The following is a 21,816-nucleotide window of genomic DNA, read 5'->3' as shown; positions in this document are numbered from 1 at the left end:
ATTTAAATTATCCCTTTGTAGATCCTATCTAGTCAAAATAGAAATGTTTATGCTGTTTTTGTTATTCTTTCTATCATCCTGGTTTGTTGAAAGCCTGTAAAGCCAAATTCTGAGCATCTAAATCTAAACAGCAATATTAAATATACAGTAGAGTCTCACTTATCCAAGACTCGCTTATCCAAGGTTCTGGATTATCCAAGGCATTTTTGTAGTCAATGTTTTCAATATATCATGACATTTTGGTGCTAAATTCGTAAATACAGTAATTACAACATAACATTGCTGCATATTGAACTACTTTTTCTGTCAAATTTGTTGTATAACATGATGTTTTGGTGCTTAATTTGTAAAATCATAATCTAATTTGATGTTTAATAGGCTTTTCCTTAATCTCTCCTTATTATCCAAGATATTCGCTTATCCAAGGTTCTGCTGGCCCGTTTAGCTTGGATAAGTGAGACTCTATTGTAATGGGAATCTGACAGACTAATATATCCTGATAGATGTCAAAATAAATAACAATCTCTGTGCCTTAAAATACAACTTATTCAATATCTCTGAGGATATTTCAAAGAATGCGGTTTTTGTTTTTTTCTTCTCAGTAATTTCTGTCATAAACACCAATACTTGGGTTTATTACTATCCCTCTTCCTGCTACACGCAACGGTATGGAAATGTACATTTCGGCTTGCTACACCTTTAAAGAAACACATTATTTTGAAGCCATATTCAAAATCCACAGAATTCAGGGCTGCTATTAAGATACTATCAGTAGACCTCTGTCCTTAAAAAATGTTTCCCTTGCAAGTTCTACCAAGCATTAATGCAACCACAACATAACACTGTGAATCATAGCTGCGGGTGCTATGAATCCTATATCCCATAGCCATTCACATAATGGAAAATACATAGCAGGCACAAGAGAGATAACCTAAGAGTGATGTAATCTCAAAGTCAAAATGTGATTAAAAATGTTTAAAAGAACCTTTTCTATTGCTACAAAGCAAACTTACTTGTGGAAAATTATGTGCTAGGGTTTTAAGAACAGTGTTTTCAAATGTGTCTTTCTTTGCAATTCAGTTTTCCATATGTTCTCCCCAGGGAAAACAGACTTATCACCTTGAGCCAGTAAAAATTCAATAACTCATATTTTAGACCCATCCAAAGCTACTTGAAGCCAATTCCAAATAAATTTTCATGACTTCAAGTGCTTACATTTTTGCTTTCTATGACATTCTATGTACATTTTCCTATTGGCCAGTTAAGTACCTTCATGTAGCAGTTTATCAAAAATGATTCTAAAACGACATCTGGTTGCAATGCAGCCCTATTTGGGGGAGGGGGGCATTTCCAAACTCACACTGGATCCCCCACATAACTGAAAGATACTTTCCATTGCTTGCTTCTTATGACAACTATCATATTAATGGCATGGTTTTCTTCCAATTTGTTAGGATACATACATTAAAAATATACTCGAGGAAAAGTAATTGTTACATTCAGGTTATCATTCACATCTGTATTGTAATTCACACCTATACATGTCACATGTTATACATGTTATAGATTGTCACAAAGATTTCCAGCAGTTAGAAAAGAGAAAACAAGGAGAAAATACCTGGGGAAATGATGGGCCAAAAGCCACATTGATTACAGATTCTGTGTGCCCTGTCAATTTATGGGAATAGGTGCTTGAATGCTTCTCATATATGTAAGCCTGAAAGACAATACATATTTAATGATTATTGATTTACCAAATACCCACTGATTTAATGAGGATAGAACCCCTACACATAGCCATCTTACATATTACAATATTCCAGCTAAAATCTGTAATTTCTAAAAAGAGCTCATTATATAAATGGAAACAGCAATCATATTTGGTGGGCATGAGACAATACATTATTTAGCTACTGACAATATCTATGACCTGCCAGACTGTTGCAGTCTGTGTAAAAATTACTTATTAAAGTTTTTTTTCTCATTGTCATGATCTTTGTCTTATCAGCGGCAGGGAAAATTAACTACAGCAACTCCAAGGTAGATGCAGTTCCTCACCTCTTATAGGAGATTGCCAGGGAACCAGAAATAGTATCCATCCTTGAATTCCACTGGCAAACCCTCAAAGGTGCCACTTCTAGTCCCATCACTGTGGAATCACTGCCAGCAGCATAGTGACATCATGTGAGGTTAGTAGGAGGTATTCTTCATTATTCCTGTCATCTGCACCATTGGTTCTTAACCTTTTATTTACCATGCATCCTTTTAAATATATCTTATTGTTGCAGATCAAGTCTTAATTTAACATTTAAAGCCAGAGCAGTCATGGATATAGTAAGTTCTTTCTGAATCCAGGGTTGTTGTCCACAGTCAGAGGGGGTAGACACTTTGCTAAAGTAGGCTGCATCCTGGACCTTTGTGCATGTGGCTGGAGTGAGCAGTCGCACTCTAATCTCTCTCCCTGAAGAAAATAGGTAATTAAGCCCTAAAAAGAAAATAAGGAGAGTCAAAAAACTGAGGAGTAAAGATACTTCAAAAGTAAGTGAAGATAAGACTCTCCAGAGAAATCCGAAGAGGAAAAACATAGATATAAGCCTTAAAAAGGCTTATTAGCTAAAAAATAATGTCTCCAAAAGAGCATCCATTAACCCGAGCTGACTTGGAGGGGAACAAGAAAGCTATAGAGGAAATGCGAAACATGTTACAGGAAAATTTCAAAATTATGAATGAGACTTTGAGTAAAATGGAGGAGAGAATGTGTGTTCTTGAAAATAAATTAACTACTACAGAAAAACAATCAAAAGACAATATGAAAGAGATACAGAAATTAAAAGGAAAAATCTCAAGCTTGGAAGATAGAAGCAAAAGGGCAAATCTGAGACTGGGAAAATGGCCAGAGAAAGAAGAACAAAAACCAGAAGATCTAAAAGAAGAGATTGTAAAATGATTTCAAAAAACAAATAGAAGTGTCATCAATGGATATAGATAGATTGCCCCGGACCGCAAAAAAAGGAAGCATGAGATCACCTCTATCTACAATGCCAAGGCAAGTGATTATTAAGTTTGCTACTGAAAACAAAAAGCAAGATGTGTTTAGAGATTTAAATAAGAGAAAACCTCTATATAGAAACAAGTAGATTACAGTGAGACAGGATTTGTCTAAAGAAACTCTGAAAATTAAACAAGATTTACAACCCTATGCTGAAGCATTGTATTCAGGTGGAGTACAATTTACTTGGGGGTTCCCTATGGCTATTATTCACTTTAGACAAGGGAAGAGATACATTGCCAGAACACTAGAACAAGAGGAGGAACTCTTGAAAACACTTGGAGTAAGGAACACTGCAAACAGAGGCAAGAAGAAAAAAGATACAAAGGTTTCCTCAGGGAGTAAAGCCACAGCAGAAAGTCAAGAAGAGGAAGATGAGGAGGAAGAGGAGCAAGAAGAGGAAGAAGAGGAAGTTGAATAAATAGAATTGAACAATTCAAACTTATTTTGAAAGTAACTGTTTACTTTTCCTCCTCCTCTCTGGATGCAAAAGGACTGAAATGGCTGTAATATTATTTGAGGATTGGGGGGTTGACAAGGAACAACAAAAAAAGAAAGAACGTTAAAAAGGAGCCTAGTAAAAATACCAAGGAAACAAACATAATCCAATGGGTTTATCACTAAAATGTGTTAGCTTGATCATCAATGGTTTAGCAACAAACTATAGGAGAGCAAGATTAAGAAGGTTTATCGAAACAAATAACTTTGGCTGTATAATGTTGCAGGAAACACACAGATCAGCAAGGGACCCAGAAAAACTATTAAGTATCTCAGGCTGGCATACATTGGCAGAGGTAAGAGCAAATAACAAAACAAAGGGAGTTGCTATCTTGATAAATAATAATAATAATATAGAGGTGGTACAAACAGATTTGATGGCAGATACTAAAGGAAGATGGGTAATCTTTAAAGGAGAAATATGTGGGGTAAAAATGACAAACCTAAATATCTATGTGCCTAATAAAGGCCAGGGAAAATATATAGAAAAGATATTTAAGAAGCTAGAGGGCTTCTATGAAGGGGAAGAACTTATAGCAGGAGACTTCAATTTAGACATGATAAAAAATAAGTGCTGACTGTTGGACAAATGGAAACTGAAGGATTGCTTTCAAGAGGTAAAAACCCAACCAAACCCAACTTATGATTCTGGAAGACATAAAAAGTTTACCCGCATAGACTATATATTAAAGAGAGACTCTAATCAATCTGAGATACTAAAAGCAGAAACTGGTCTGATAGAAATCTCAGACCATGCACCAGTCTAAGTAACACTACAATTAACAGAGGAGAAACCCCACTATAGATGGAGATACAAGGAATTACTATTGATGAAGGAAAAAGATAGGGAAGAGTTGGGAAAAGACATTAAAAACTTACTCCAAGTTAATAGAAATACAGCAAAAGAAGGGATTATTTGGGATACAGCGAAAGCCTTTGTAATACCCTGTTTCCCAGAAAATAAGACAGTGTCTTATATTAATTTTTGCTCCCAAAGATGTGCTAGGTCTTATTTTCAGGGGATGTCTTATTTTTTCATGAAGAAGAATTCACATTTATTGAACATCACAAGCCAACATAACCAGACAAACTGTAAATCCTATCAAGAATTTCTTGTTACTGCCACTATTTCCATTAAAATCACAAAAAGAGCAATCAGAGTGCATCAATAATATAAAAATAATAAGATAAACAGATTAAGAAAAACAACTACAGTTCATGAGGTATGATATCAAGACATATATTGCACTCTACTCCAGTCCATAACATATGATATTCCTGTCATTCCTGATTAATTTTCAAGATTAGAATACCCTTCCATAAAAGAGGGAAAAGGCAGCTCAGATTGTGATGTGCATTACAAGTTGCAGGTGATCTTCCAGTGTACAAAAATATTGATGTACTTGCCAAATTTCAGAACCAGAAAAAGTGATTCACATGAAGAAAAATGTAATTAATTGTTATATTTTAGAAGAGGGATCTGTAACTGCCAGAGGTCCAAGGAATGGATATCCCCATACTGGATCTTACAAGCTTACATTCCCTTCCCATGTCATCTGCCTTTATCCCCAAAATGGTTTTTTTTTACTCAAAAGGCTCCTTGTGGCATCTAAGTGGTGTGAAGAACAATTTCAGGGTTTTTGTTTGTTTAGTTAGTTTGTTTGAAGCTGTCAGTGCAGGGATCTGCACTGATAGCCTCAAAGGCCCAGTTGGATGGAACAGAAAGAGGATGGAGGACCACAGGAAACAGCTTGTGGGGTTTGCACATTACCCATCTCACACATACACTTAGCATTCAGGTGGATGGTCAGAGCACTCTTTTAAGGTCAATGGAAAGTGGGTTTTGCACTACAAGTCCCATCAGGCCTTAGCTATGGAATGGTGGGAGTTGCAGGCCAGCAATGTCTCCAGCAGAATGATGCAAAGAATGCATCTGGGTCAAGATGAGCCAGATATGGAGCGAATGCTTTTTCTTTCTTCCTAAGCCATGACGCCTCCTTCCTCATTTGTCTCCCTTCCAAAATGTAGAAATAATAATAATAGACCCTTCTTGAAAAATGTACCTGGTTTTCATACACTATCTGACACACACCCAGCGAGGAAGGAGGCAGGAAAGGGAGCCACGTGGAAAGTGAGAAGGCAGGAAGAGTGCAAGCCTCTCCCTTCTTCCTTAGCGGCAGCTGTGGAAGGGAAAGGGAAAGGCAGGAGAAAAGGAGCTCATTCGCACAGCGCTTCTCTTGCTTTTACTTTCCCCCTCTTCAGCAAGTGCCAACCAAAGGGGAAAGCGACGGAAGGGAGAGGGGAAAGCGTGAGCAGCACTTTCTTATTCGCACAGCACCAGCCGAAGAAGGAGAAGGGAGCTGCGGCGGTGGCAGCTCCCTCCTAGGTCTTACTTTCGGGGGAAGTCTTATATTTGGCAAGTCCCCCAAACCTGTACTAGGTCTTATTTTATGGGGGTGTCTTATTTTCGGGGAAACACGCTAGGATTATTAATAAAGAATGAAATAGCCAAGAAGAAATGTATGAATCAAGAAATAAATACAATAATCAAGCAATTGGAAGATAAGTACAGGGACCTTCAGAATAGGTATGAAAAAAGAACAAAAAAAATAGATAAGTTGAAAGGGGAGTTGGAGGAGATAGATAAATTTAATATATGGAAAAAAGAAATAATGGTGAAAAACGATTTCCAAAGGGCAAATGTTAATTCAGTAAGGCGCTTGGTAGACTATTTTTTTAAAAAAGAAAGGAAAAGCAAAGGGTGAAAGAAATATTTGATGAAAAAAATTGGTAAAGGACAATAAAAGTATAAGGGATATATTTGCTTATTTCTACCAGAAATTATATAAAGGCGAAAATAATTTGCAAGGCGATGACTGGGTTTGAGAAAAATTGGGAGAAGAGGACAAAAAAATTACAAAGGGTTATTTCATATCAGGAAATCGATGAGGTAATAGGAAACTTTAAAAAAGCAAAATCACCCAGAGCTGATGGTTACACAGCAGAGTTTTAGAAACAAATGAAGGAGGAACTAATACTGGAATTGGCAATAGTTTTTAATAATATAATAAGAGGAGGTGAAGTACCTGAGTCTTGGAGGGAGGCACAAATAATAACAGTTATCAAACCAGGGAAGAATCCTAGAGAAGTAAATTCTTATAGACCAATTAGTTTAAAGAACAAGGATTACAAAATATTTGTGAAAATATCAGCAAATAGACTAAAGGATTTATTACCGAAAGTGATAGGGGAAGACCAATATGGATTTAAAGGGGAGAAATATCAGCCATCCAATTAGGAATTTGCTTAATATTATTGCACAGAAAAGAAAAAATAGCATTTATTAAATTGGATGTATACAAAGCATTCGAGACAGTGAATCATAACTTTTTATTTAAAAGGATGGAGAATTTGGGATTGGGACAAGAATTCATAGAGGTTATAAGAGAAATGTATAGAAAAGGAGTAGCAAAACTGAAAGTTAATGAAGGATATTCTAGAAAAATAGACATTGAAAGAGGTGTTAAACAGGAGTGTCCTATATCACCAATGTTATTCACAATGGCTATAGAATATTTAGCAGACAGAATGAAAAACAATGGTAGAATAACAGGATTTAGGACAGGAAAGGAGAAAGTGAAAGTGAATCAGTTTGCGGACAATTTTTTAATAATCACAGAAAATCTACTGGACGCCTTGAAAGAACTGGAAGTAATATTGGAAGATTATTATAAAATCTCAGGTTGACAAAATCAGAGCTGTTGGAGTATAACCTGGGGAAAGGAATTTTAGAAGAGATCCGGAAAAGAAAAGATATACAGATTGTAAAAAACAAAACTAAATATTTGGGAATTTATTTAACTAATAAGCCAACAAGGATCTGGGATTATAACTATAAGAAGACATGGAATAGGATACAGCTATAAATGATTAATTGGAAGGATAAGAACTTAAGTATTTCAATGAGAATTAGATAAATTAAAATGTGTATACTCCCCAAATTATTGTATTTGTTTCGAACTCTACCATTGGAGATTTCACAACAAAAATTCAAAAAATGGGATAGAGAAATAAGGAAGTGGTATGTGGAGGAAAAAAAATCAAGAATAAGTAATAAAGAGCTGTATAGATCCAATAAAGAAATAGGATGGGGAATACCTAAGTTACAAGAATACTACGAAGCATTCCAGCTGAAAGCGTTGTTGGAATTGGTAGAGGAAAAGCAAGAGAAGTGGATAAGAATAGAGAATAAAGTAAATAAAAATCAAGGAGACTATAGAATATTTACAAAAAATTTAAAAGAGGGAATAGAAAAAACAATAGGCCACAGGAAAATAGCATTAAAAATACGGGGGAAATGGAAAGCGAAATGGATGCTATATTTATCAAAAGAAGCCCTGATAGGTAGTTTAAGAAATAATGGGGACAGGAGTATTATAAAAAAATTGAAACCAATGGGATATAGTAAAATTAAAGATTTATATAATGAAAATAAGGAATTAATGGAATGGAAACAATTGGAAAGATTAGGGGGTGGGATAAATTGGTTAACACTAAGAGGAATTTGGGAACAAATCAAGAAGCAAGAAAGTAATGAGGGAGAAAATATAATAGACAAGATATTAAAAGAGAGACTTGGTGGTTAAAAAAGGATTAAATAAAATATATGGAAGAATGATAGAAGATAAGGAGTCTATGTATAGAATAATGGAAAACAAGTGGGAAAAGAAAGGGGGCCTAGGAAAAGAAAAGATAAAAAAGATAGCCAATGGTTTAAATAAAATAAAAATAGACAAATATAAGGAATTAGAACTGAAAATAGTTACAAAATGGTACAGAACACCAATTCAGCCAGCACACATGATTCAGGGATTAAATCCCAAATGTTGGCATTGTGGGAGTCAGGAGGCATGGTACTCACATCTATGGTGGGAATGTGAAGAGATAAAAATTTGGAACCAAATTCTAACCCAGGTTGAATTACATACTAAAACCAAATTTGATATAAATATGCAAATTCTGTTAATAGGAATACATGGGGATAGAAGAATTAAGGACCAAGACCAAGAATTGATTATAATGTTTAGAGCATGGGGGTGGAAGGATAAAAAGAAATGAACACTTGAAAAATGATATGAATATATGTAGGATCAAATACAACTGGATATTATGGACATTATAAGAAGCAAAAAAAAAACCCATGGTCAGACAAACAGAAGAAAATTAAAGAAATATGGACTCCATTTAGCAAATGGCTATAGACTATTAAACCATATTACGAAAGCTGGAAGAAAAAATTAGAAATAATGGAAAGAAGGCTCATGTAACAAGAAAAAAAGGTGTAAGTTGTCAACAGGGAAGGGGGTGGGGTGGGGGTGGGGAGGGAGAAAGTAATGGAAAAGGAAAATGTATGGTAACTATGATTATGTATTATAAAATAATAATGATTAATAAAAATTCCCTTTGGGGGGAGAAAAAAAAAGTAGGCTGAGTCCTACCTTCTCCATGCCACTACTGCTACTCTTAACCAGCCATATAGCTCCATCCAAGCTCCTGGCTGTTGTGGGTGCCTCTGTTCATATCACAATGGGTGACCCACCTGACCAGCATGAAGAAAGAGGGGTGATTCATTTTTCCTGCTCACACTAGTACCCCATCCTGATGCTGTCAGAGGCATCCTCAAAACCAGGAAAATGGAGGAGGATTATCTGGTCGCATGGGGGCCTCTACTGGTGTCATAATAGGGCACCCCTGCTATCATCAAAAAGAAGTGGGTGATTGCTCTCATCATTCGTGTTGGTTGTGCCCCATTTTGATATCAGCAAAGGTTGCACAGAGCTCTGTGGTTGTCTGGAAACAGCAGCTGCAGTGACATGGTCAATATCCACTCCCTTTCCTTGCATTGATGAGCTCAGGGGAAGGGTGATGATGCCACTGTCCCATTTACAGTAGAGTCTCACTTATCCAAGCCTCGCTTATCCAAGCCTCTGGATAATCCAAGCCATTTTTGTAGTCAATGTTTTCGATATATCATGATATTTTGGTGCTAAAGTTGTAAATACAGTAATTACAACATAACATTTCTGCATATTGAACTACTTTTTCTGTCAAATTTGTTGTATAACATGATGTTTTGATGCTTAATTTGTCAAATCACAACCTAATTTGATGTTTAATAGGCTTTTCCTTAATCTCTCCTTATTATCCAAGATATTCGCTTATCCAAGCTTCTACTGGCCCGTTTAGCTTGGATAAGTGAGACTCTACTGTATATAGCAGATCAGGCCAAACTGGACCCAATCTAGCTGACCAGAATGCCCTCAAAGGCATGGGATACGCCAAAGTTTCCAGCAAAATAAATATGCTGAATTGTTCTTCTTTTTATAATGAGGAACCTGACACTATTTTTTCTATGCAATTTCTATTTCTGATACCAAAGGATTGAAACCCAGGAACACATCTACTTTGTTAACTGAACTACACCTGTAATTCTAATTCTAAACAAATTTTAGATACTGGGATTAGAGTAACTGTTCATTAACTGGTTTTCATAGGTTAATCTAAGTATTTGTTTCACCCAATTCTAACTTCATTCTTATACTCTCTAGTGCTTTCCAATGAACTACTGGTAAATCACATTAGATGGAATTAATACTTTCAATACAAACATGATTGAGGTATCACCACTATCGGTCAATATATGATCACCAAAAGGTGTTATAATTTATATAAAATGTTAACTATGATAAAAAGTGTTGAGCTGGCCTATCAATTAGGCTAATACACAAGAATCTGTTACTTTCTTATCCTTACTTACATTCAAGATTATTTAATTTAGCAAGATCTCATTTCCATGGATGAGTACTCCAGAAACAAGAGACAAACCCATAAATAACTATTATTTATTATTTCTTCTCATGGAGCCTTAGTCTTAAAATTCCCAGAATTCTCCAAGGCCACTAAATTAAAATTAAGATAGCAAGAATACTGCTGGGAAGCATGTTAAATGTTCCAGAGTTTGATCTAAATAGAAAATTGTGCTAGGTTCTTTATAGGAATAATGTTTTTAACCCATTTTTACAAGTATGGAACAGGAGGACAACTGTCTTCAGCTCCTGTTTGTATAACATTACAGAGTATCACTTTTTGCACCAAACCCACAATTTTCTGCTTTTAGGATGTTTTTTAAGACGTTTTTAAAGATGTTTTTTAAATTGTTGATTTTAGCCGGTTCTTGTAAGCCGCTCCGAGCCCTAGGGGAGTGGCGGCATATAAGTTTGATAAATAAATAAATAAATATTGTTTCATTTTTGTTTTTAAGCAGTGCTGCCAACAAATATTCTTCCTTGTCGAACACTTGTGAATTTTGGAAGATTATCACTATTATTGCCATTTTTGAGTTTTTATTCATTGTGTATTTCTTTATATTAAGCAGTAAAAGTCCTTATATTTTATAAATTGAATTCCTGGTGTCTAAAATACTATAATTGTAGTGAAGAGGTAACTTTTTTTCTAGATTCAAATATTTGGCACCAAAAAAACTAGCAAAAATTGCCAACATTTCATGGGAAGACAGAAGAGCAGCCCTTTTCACATTCTATCATAAACAGTAAACAGTCAGTCCTCCATATTTCCTGGAGTTGGGGCACAGAACTCCCACAAAAGTGAAAAACTGCAAATATTTTTTTTAATCGGAGAGAACACCACTCTAGAAATCTCTAGGTTTTCTAGCATGACTCTATGGTCAACAGTTTGACCACAGGATCTCTCAGAGACAACTTTAAAATCAAATCCATGAATAATCAAATTTGCAAAAGTCAAACCCACAAATGTGAAGGGCCAACTATACAACTACCAGTGACTTCAGTAAATTCAGCACTGATTAAAGGTATATCCAACCAATATAGTCTGGCAAACAATAACATGCAACGCTGAAAAGGATGCTACAGAATAGACAGCAAGTGTTGCTTTTAAGGGGTATTCATATGGTTCCACCACTCTACCCTTTAAACTGCTACACTGAGAGAAAAGAACATAGCACCTGGCCAAGTTCAAATTCATGGTTACATATCTTATAAATTTTGGCTAGGCATAGTTTCCTCATAGGGTAGTCCTTTTCCTCCCCATACTTCACCTCCTGGTAATTATTTTCCAGGAACTAACAATGTAATTATGATGAAACATTTAAAAGTCACCACAATGACAGAGTTTTGTTTTGTTGGCAATTCAGGCTGCATCCTTTTAGTGAGTTATGGTGGCATAAGTCCAACCTACCTACCTACCACAAAATGTAACCCACATTTTGGTGTTTGTGGAAGTTGGAATTCTATTCCAACTAAGCAGTTGCCAAAATCCCCAACAAAACCCACCAATTTCTTAGTGAAAAGTGGAGGGAGATGCAAAGAAGCATTCATTAATAATGCTACCTTTAGAGAGTGCCAGAGGAGCCTTGGGAAGTCTCAGATAATAACTAGCACAGTGCTGGATACATCTGCTGCCTCCCCCCCCCCCCCAAAACATTCTTGGAGCAGCTCCCAGACGAAAGAGCAAATTAGGAGGGGCACTGGGAGAACACCATGTGCTACTTGGTTACAATATGTATCCCAATGCAGTATACCCATAATCTTGAATATATTGAAAAGGAACCTTTTGAAATTCATTACAAACTTTGATCCCAAACATTCACTGTTGTGAAAATAGAAATGCCATCATGTGTCTACAGCATATTGATTCCTGCTTAATTTTCAGCATATTTGGAACAGCTGCAGATTCAGATCAACAAACAAACAAAAAACAAGATAGATAGATATCTTTAAAAATCCTGTATTGCAAAATCCAAGTACTGTAACCAGATATGTTGTAATGCAGATATGACAAAGATATGACAGAATCTTTGGATGTGGTGTAGGAGAAAAGGTGGCCATAACATTCAACTTATTTGATAAGTTCAAATATTATCAAACTCTAGATATCTAAAACACTATGAGAACACAGTGAAAACAGAAGCTGCAATTCTTCCATTTCATTATTCACCCAGAGCTAAACAGCAAGATCACGTTCAGGCTGTTACATTTCATATTGCACTCATTCACTGAAACTCCATTGTCGATTGGTTCAGAACATATACAAGTATGCAAACCATCTTCATTTAACAAAAACCAAAAACAACCCAAAAGCATGCAAGCAAACAGAGATGCAAACACAGAGATGCAACCCCCCCCCCACAAAATTAAGAACCCCCTACTATATGAGTACAGCAGCCATAGGCAAATTTGTATGCTGTTGTTGTTGTTATGTTTATTTATAACCTGTCGTTCTCTGAAATTAGTGCCTAAAGCTGCAATATATGCCTTTTGTGTATACTTATATATAATAAAGTAATTAACAAACGTAACACACAAAATGTGTATGTTGATGAAACTGAGCTGCACACAAGGTTTATATCACTGTTTCTAGCATTCTTCAGTGGACGTGGTACAGTCTTGAGTCTATACATCCAAAAATTTATTTTGGATGAAAAAGACACCTAAGTACCATGCAGAGTAAAATCAAAGGGGCTGTCTGAGTTGAAATGTTTAGCCATTGGTTACGTCATAGGCGAGATTGCAGACTTAATGATTCCTGAATCATGCTTGCAGGTCTATGGTTGTTTTGCCCACTTACTGCAGAAAACATCCTATATGTCAGCATTCATGTGTATGTGTGTGTTGCAGTAGTGTTTATGCAAAATCAGTTATCTAAAACATAAATCTCATTACATTCTCTTTAGGGCTATGTTAAAATAAAGTACTCCCTCTACTAATTGGTACCAATTTCCATTCTTTTATGGAACTATACTACAATAGTATATTAACATGATTTATATCCAAATAGTTAACTAAATAAATGAAAGATTCTGAAGAAGAAACTCAAAGAAATTAGGGAGATCAGAAAATCACCTTGTGATTACACTACAAGGCTGATTTACAGATAGACGACTGCTATTACAGAAGTATGAAAAATGAAAGGTTAGCAAAAATGCTGAATCTTTAAAAGTGAGTGAGGTTTTTTCATATGCAAAACAGATAAGGCTTAAGTACAACCTATGTTGCAGTTATGGCTTGATAGGTTCCAATAAATCACTTTGTGATTAAACTCCACATCACCCCAGTAATCTATGTAAGTCAGATTCCATGATGTTACTTTAATCACAGTGTTATTTCCTTCATCACTGTCATCATCTCACTGGAGAAGGAGGACTGCCTTGTGTGGGGACTAATATGATTAGGAAAACAAAGGAAATGTAGCATTGTAACAATACCCAGCCATGCAAAGTAGCAATTACATACACATTTATCTTCAGATCCACTGGCAATGAATTGTCCACAAGGAGAAACAGCAATCCCACAAGGATGACAGCGACTGCTATGACCTTCAAAGCGTCGTTCACACCTTTGCAAAAATACAGTTTAAATAAAAGTGATTATCTTTTTTTTAATTGCTTTAAAATTTTATTATTCATTTTGTGGAGATGTCTCTATATTTACTTTTTCAAAATCTAAATGCAAAAGAAATAATTCACTATAGCATTCATATGTTGGATCTCAGATGAATTTGGATAATGTAGACAAAAAGCCAAATATATATTACGTACAATGACTGGCTTCTAAAGCTAACAATGATTCTCTGTTGTAAACTGCAAGTGAATTTATTGAGGATATTGTATTTCTTCTGTATTTCCTGTTTACTTTAACAGGGCAGGACACAGATGCTCTGGGTGGGAAAGGATCAAGTCATTTGAGTAATACTTTGAAGCTAGGAACACTCTCACTACAACCTCTATGACAAAAACCATTTGTATTAACCTATATATGCTGCAATAGATTCACCTGCCTGATAAATCATTCCCCAAATCAATTGCATCAAAAATAGGGAAGAGTATGGCTAAGGCATCTAGAGATATAAAATCAGCACTACTCTCATTCTTCTAAAAACAAGTTGGACTTTCTGGCATCTGAGAGAAAAGGGAAGAACCTCAGGAAAAATAAGGGATGAAAATTATATACCTTTTTTCAACCCCCCCCCCCCCCCCCGAAAAAATCCTCAAAAATATGCATTGTGATGTTATCTTATATGGCTGGTGAAAACTTGCTTTTAAAGCCCATTGGATTCTTCAATGGATTGTGACTTGACCCTTCAAGGTTTTCTATCTCCAACAAAGGTAAAACATTTGCACTGGACTCCCAATTTGGCAAGTTAACCTAAACAGCATCTAATTTTTTTGCCAGATTTCACAGTACAGAAACTTGTGGAGAAATTCAATGTTGGCTGTCTAAGATGATGATGATGGTTGCTGTTGTTGCTGCTGCTGTTGCTGCTGCTGCTGCTGTTGTTATACTCCCCTTTTTCTCTCCACAAAGGAGACTAGCAGGACTGGGACAGCTGAATCTCAAGAAAAGTTACTTTTTTGTTAGTTTAATGGAATTGAAATGTTATTACCTGACTTTTGTTGCTCTCTACTCCTTACATGGCCTCTGACTGTACTGAAATCCATCAGCACCATCTTAACTAACAGAATATCATCTCCATTTTTTCCTGTAGGATTTTTAACATCTTTGCCTGATGAAGAAGCCAATGAAGCTCTGAAAGCTCATATGATGCAATTTATATTTTGAAACTGACATAATAAAGGTATAATTGCTTGTGTATTTTGGACTTTGCAGTATCTTTTAATGCTATATGAAGAAAATGCAAATGTGGATCATGTTCTGCATCTAACTAAAGATACTTGTTACAGATGCTGTTTAAGAAATTCTTGAGGGAGGATTGAGACACAGAGAAGACACATCCCTTCCTGGCAATAAGGGTACTGTAAACAAAGGCAGTAAAAGAAAAGGAAAAGCATCTCTTTCTTGATGTATGAAATATCTTCAAAGCTACCATTCAATATTTCTTTCTTTAATATGATAATAGTAATGATATTTCCAAATACACATACAATTTGGGGGGCTTTCTTTGTTCCAAAACAACAAAGTTTCCAAATGTTCAATCAAGCAAAGGGAACCTGTAATTCTTACAGTTCGTTGAATGCATTTTTTACTTTTAAACTACAGATTTCCATGTCAATTTTCCATTTCCAGCTAAAACAGGAGTTTTTCCCCTTATTCTAACTTGCTTTCTTTTGTTGAATGCTCCTCCAGTATATTTTCCAATCCCATATTCAGTTTCTTATTCAATGGGACTAGTGTTAAATACTTTTGAAACACTGCCAACAACAAAATTAATTAAACATACATGTGTGTATATGTATTTCTTTCAACAAATCTTCAACACAATGCTACATGATATTCTCATCAGGAAAATTAGAAAAGTATGAAATAGAAGGTGCAAATATAACATGAGTAAACAGTTGATTGGAAAACTGCCCTTCGTAACAAGAAATTAATGGATTGCATCCAATATGGAAGAGAACAGTAAGTGGTTTTCCATTTGGCATTGCTTCCAGTCTAGCACTGTATAAGATATCCAGTGAATGGTCTGGATCACAAAGAGAAAGGAAATATTCCGTTTCAAAAATGTAGAGAGTATTTCATAACAAAATCCCTTTCCCGTTCAGTTTGGATTTTGATAAAAGTGCAACTTTGAGCAAAGTTTCATTCATGGCACAAGCAATTATGAGTAAAGGTCTTAAGATATGCTGAATCCAGCATTTTAAAATAAAAATCTACAGCATAAATTCTGCCTGGAATGAATTAGGAAACCAGCATAATTTAATAGCGCTTTTTGATTTTGTATTACTGTTGTGAGACATTTTGAAAAAATCCTTGCTGGATATAAAATAAATGCATTTTTAAAATATTTACCTGATGATAAAAATTGTTCCTATACAAACATAACTGTATAATAAAAACATCATACTGCATCATAAAATAAATCTAGATAGCCTCAGTCACCTAAGAAATCCTGCTCCCCTAAACTGATTGATTTTTGTAAACACGTCTGTAAAGCTCTATAAGTTGGAATGGGAATTAGACGAGTCAGGTTCAAGTCCCCATCCAAAATAAAATTTCAAATCTATCTGACCGATCTTACAAGGCTGAAATGACAGCAAAGTCAGAAAGAGGAAAGACATGTACACTGCCCCAAGGTGATTACGGGACAGGGAAGATACAAATTTATAATTTAAAAAAGGATGCTTTTATCTGTGTGTGTGTGTTTCTACCATAGCTGAACAATGGAGGCTCCTTCTTTGGAGGCTTTTAAACAGAGGCTGGATGGCCATCTGTCGGGGGTGCTTTGAATGCGATTTCCTGCTTCTTAGCGGGGGGTTGGACTAGATGGCCCATGAGGTCTCTTCCAACTCTACTATTCTATGATTCTAAATACTGGAATGGAGAAAAAGACCAGAATTGAAATGGTAGTGGGGGGGGGGGGGTGTCAACTGAGAATGCACAACTGGCTGTGGGAGGAAGTAGTAGATTTCGAACCTCAGTAAAACTGGGTACTTTGATAGTACTTGTAGTTGATAGTAGTTGATAGTACTCTGGGGAGCAGAGTTCCCTAAGCTTCCAAAGCGAGGTAGACTTGGGAGGTAGCCCACCAAGAAAGAGGAAACAAAGGGTTTTCTGGCATATTGACTAGTTGAGGACATCCTATTTGATAATCAGCAAACAGGTACTGAAACAAATCAATTATTTGCTCTTTGAAATTTTCATCAAAAAATAAGTAGGATACCACTATAAATAGGGTGGGGGGTAGGAAAAAGGATTTTCTGGGGAATTATTTATTGGAAGCAAAAAGGCATCAAGACTTGTATAAAGTCAGAGGGAGCATGCTTGCCCTTTTGTTTCACCTCGCTATTTCTTCATACGATTTCTATACTTAAGCGTTTTGCCTCCTTCCTTCCTTCCTTCCTTCAGAGGTTACTTTCCCCTTCTTCCAAAAATCAGTTAATCATTTGTCTCCTTTTGTCTAGGAAGAGAACCGTGAGGCTCCAGCCTGTTAATGCCTTTTAGCCACACATAAGACCTAGCTCTTAGAGACTTTTCTACTGAATTTAGGAAATTATTTTTCTTTTGAGGAAGTCTTATCTCCTTTCCTATCCCAAGATGGATTTCCTGAAGCAATAAATGTAAGTGTTTCTTCCTTTTACCTTACAAGAGCATCCTGAGTATTTTTCTTTTGATGCTACCACAAGCTCATATTTCGCTGACTACATTGCACTCCACTTGATATAGATGCTAAATATTCCTGCAGGATTGTCAGTGTAGAACATCATATTACATAGCCTTTAGTTACAGTTAAACTGCTTACCCAGATTTTACGTTCAACTATTCTACCATTCACCTAATCTGCTTAAATTGATGTTTTAATAGAAGACAGCAGTTAAGTAGTGATCTGTGAAATGCGTTCAACTTTTTCATTATTTGTGGTTTGTAGTTGAACAAGTTGATGAAAAAAACATAAGGAGACAACAGAGTCTAAATCCCAAAGTCTCTAATTTTATTATGTTTTGACATTTGGTACAGGTAATAAACCTTTATAGTTTGGCAAGGCCTTACCAATTCCCCACTCCCCAAAAGATAATATGAAATTATAAAGCAATAAGAAAAAATAAAGCTAGCTACCATATTCTTTGAAAGCATTTTTCTCACAACAATTCACTTGGATATTTTCTCCACTGTAATGATTTACAGCAATCTCCCTATATATGCTCCTTCTTGAACTGCTGCCCCAGTTTGTAATCATTCAGTTTTTTATATATAGTCAAATTGAATAGATTTTCAAGGCTAAAACAGTACCTTTCCTTACCTAATTCTTTTTTTAAAAAAAATCCATTGATTTTACATTAATTTCACATCCATATCTTTTATTTTGAAAAGACACCTTCTGAGTTCTGGCCATCTCATGTATTACAAAAGAGAGTTCACTTAAGAATCAGTCATGGATCCTTATGAAAATATGTTTGATGAATGGCAGCTCTGGTGGGATTAAAGGACAATTCCACACACACACATACCACCCCAGACCCTCTGTGTTCTCCGGGAACTGACAAAATGGAAGTAAAATCTGGAAGTAGTAGGAAAACTACTTTTTTCTTCTTCTTTTTTTTAAAAAAGGAATTTTTGATGTTAATAAGTGCAGGAATGTGACTTATTTAAAAGGTGAATTGCCACTTTTGAAGGTTTCTGAGAGCCTGCTCACCATCCCATTTTGGGGGAGCAAAACAAGAGCATTCTGGGTACAGTGGCATAGCTGAGGGTAACAAAAGCAGCCCTGAGGCTCATATGTAGCCCAAGAGCTGTGCTCAGTGACACAGTTTACACCTACGCTGCATAATTAATACACCTTAAGGACCAACACATATATAAAGGAATAAGCTTTTGCAAGTTTCATTTGCTACCTTAATGTTCTCAAATCCCAGAGCTTGATACCATCACCAATAGCTGTTGTTAAGAAGAGATTGTAAGCTTCACACTGCTGACTGCTAAAAGCCGAACCCTGAAAGGCAAAACATTAATTTACAATTGGTGAATGTGTAGGAATTTGAACACATTATTTATAAAACGACATTAGCAATCATATTATACTAATTTATTTATTAAATATTTATATCCTATGTATGTTATAGGAACATAAATCATCATGCAATTAAAATTAATTGAAACAGTTCAAAGCACTTTATGACTGTAAAGAGTAAATACTAGTTTGAACATATTAACACATATTCAACAAGCCAAAACACTTTAATTGTACAGGTTTGGATACAACTGTTAAGCCCAAAGATCTTTAATAAAAAGTCACATTTCAAACTGGTCCTGGAATGAGGACCCATGACACCAACTGAGCTTGGAGGCGCAGAGGGCATTCTACAACAAGGATGCTCTGGAAGAAAAAACTCTCTTGCATGTCAGTATATTCATGCACTGGTGTATCACAGAGGAGGACCGAATCCAACGTGTTACATCCTCCAACCACAAATCCAGCATCTGCAAAACCCAATCTGACTTCAGTGAGAAGAGGTGGATGTCAGTATCATCAGTACACTGATGTCATCCACCCGAAAGTCTGAATGAAGTCACCCAAGTTCAACCCCCTCAGTTTCAAGTCTCCCAGATTGGCCAGTAACCAAGAAAACTGAGCATAGTAAGAGATGTTAGGCAGGTGGGAAGTATGACTTCATAGCTGACACTCAAAGAACCATAGTTAGAGATAAGCCTGCCATTTTTCTTCTTTGTGGTCTCTGTGACTCACACATAGCATATTGGCAAGTTCAACACACCTAGATGAAGGGTGACTATACTTGTGATAAATGAAGCACTAATAAGCCAAAAGTAGTAATCTCTGATTTGAACATCAACTCTGAAGTAGTTAAGAATCTGACCCAAGAAGCTGCAGCTAGACTGAGGACATGGATGGATATATTAGCGAAAACTGCAGAAGTGGAAACAGCTTTTGTGGAATGGAAACAGACAGAGGAAGTCTCTGGTTTCCTAGCAGTCTTGTAGGCTCATGAGATGGTAGCTGCCAACTATTCAGAAATGTTCTGCAAATAAGCTTGGAAAACCTTGCTTGACAAGATAGCAGACAGAGAGTCCAGGAAATTTTGTGAAAAGTTTTGTTCAATCAACAGAGAAGGCAAGAACATATCTAGTGTTTGCCAAGCCCATTCATTGCCGGTTGACAGATTTGGGAAAGAACTCAGAAGTGAGAATTGCTGAGACAAATGGAAGGATGAAGCCACTCTGGAAGAAAATGACATTTGGAAACAGAACCACCTTTTCTGTGTTATTTGAGGAACAGCAGCTCTACTCACAACGCAGCTAGTTCACTGGCTATCTTTGTAGAAGTGATGGTAATAAGAAACTCAATCTTTCACATGAAAAAGAATAAATCACACGAGGCCACGAGTTTGAAAGGACATCTTAACAACTGGTAGAGAACCAAGTGTAGATTAAAAGATGGAGTATTAAGAATTTGAGAAGAAAAGATATTCACAAAACCTTTCAAGGAAAATTTAAACCAAGCGGTGAACAAATTAAGAAAAAATATCTTGAGATGGAATGAATGTGGTATTGAAGAAATTGAGATGCTAAACGCAACAGGAACCAAAGAACATGGTTTATGGAAACTATGTGCCAATCCAGATGAATGTCATGGAGAAAAGGGAGTAGTCTTATGTCAGTATAAAGTTAACACCTCCAGGGGGATATCCTCCATGCTATGAGGTGAAGGGTGAGAAGATTTGGATTGGGTAAAGAGATTTAGAGCCAACAAGAGTCCTGTGAAAGCATCAACAAGATGGATCAAGAAGCACAGGAGGCTTATACCCCTTTCCCTCATTAAAAATATACTCAATAAATTTTCTTCATATTTTCCAAAAATATTTGTTTTGATATTTCCTTTTTAATTTTAATATTGCAAGTCAGCTTATCATTAATTGCTATGTTCCAAATTTCCCTGTACCATTCTTCTAATTGGATTTCCTTTTTTTCTTTGCAGTTTTTTGCTATTAGCAATTTTGCTGCAGTTATCAAATTAGAAACCAATTCTTTCTCCTTTTGTGAGAGGATATTATCATGCATAATTAATAATGCTGATTTAGGTGTATTCATTATCTCTATTTTTATTATTGCTCTTATTTCTTTAAATATCATTTCCCAAAATTGTTGTATAATTTTACATGACCACCACATATGAAGATATGACCCTATTTCCTGACAGCCTCTCCAGCACTGATTTGTGTATTTTTTATCTATCTGATTTAATCTGATGGGAGTTAGGTACCACCTCCATACCATTTTGTAATAATTTTCCTTAATTCTTATGGACATATTTTTTTTAATAATCTCATATTCCATATCCTTCCCCATTCTTGATTATTCAATTTTCCCCCCAAATCTACTACCCATATTTCCTTCAAATGAACTTGTTCCTGTTCATCCGTTAGTAGTTTATAGATATTGCTTACTGTACCTTTTAATACTACATTCTCTTCTTTAGTCTCCCTTTGAATTATCATCTTTTCTATTTTTGTATATTCCCTACCCCCATTATACTTTTTCCTTAAATAATTTGACCATTTCCCTAATTGTAAATACTTGTACCACTCAAAGTCTCTTCCTCTTAATTCATTTTTAATCCTTTCCATATTTACCATCTTCAGATCCCAATCTTTTACTTTCATTATACCTCTTCCATTAAATTCTGCTTCTAGTTGTTTTTTCAAATTTACTGGGAAGTTTTCTGTCATTAGAACTAGCATGATAGCAGAAATACTTGGCATTAGG

The 21,816-nt window shown here is 35.8% G+C and overlaps 1 protein-coding gene across 9 annotated transcripts in view; it reads right to left on the bottom strand.

Annotated features, from left to right (window-relative positions):
- The window catches only part of wdr27 (WD repeat domain 27), a 109,131-nt gene that overhangs the window by 37,970 nt on the left and 49,345 nt on the right, over positions 1 to 21,816 (bottom strand). For 7 of the 9 annotated variants that reach the window (XM_062975958.1, XM_062975968.1, XM_062975964.1 and 4 more), the window contains 3 exons: positions 18,930 to 19,027; positions 13,876 to 13,978; positions 1,619 to 1,717 (listed from right to left, as the gene is read on the bottom strand). In XM_062975958.1, coding sequence (XP_062832028.1) covers positions 1,619 to 1,717; positions 13,876 to 13,978; positions 18,930 to 19,027 — 300 coding nt within the window. Of the gene's footprint in view, positions 1 to 1,618; positions 1,718 to 13,875; positions 13,979 to 18,929; positions 19,028 to 21,816 lie in introns of those variants that run through there. The other 2 variants (XM_062976001.1, XR_010004546.1) reach the window with 2 other exon arrangements.

Source organism: Anolis carolinensis, chromosome 1 (genome assembly GCF_035594765.1).
Source record: "Anolis carolinensis isolate JA03-04 chromosome 1, rAnoCar3.1.pri, whole genome shotgun sequence".
NCBI classification, from domain to species: Eukaryota; Metazoa; Chordata; class Lepidosauria; order Squamata; family Dactyloidae; genus Anolis; species Anolis carolinensis.
Note: the sequence above shows the minus strand (reverse complement) of the source record. Positions and strands in the feature narration are given on the sequence as shown.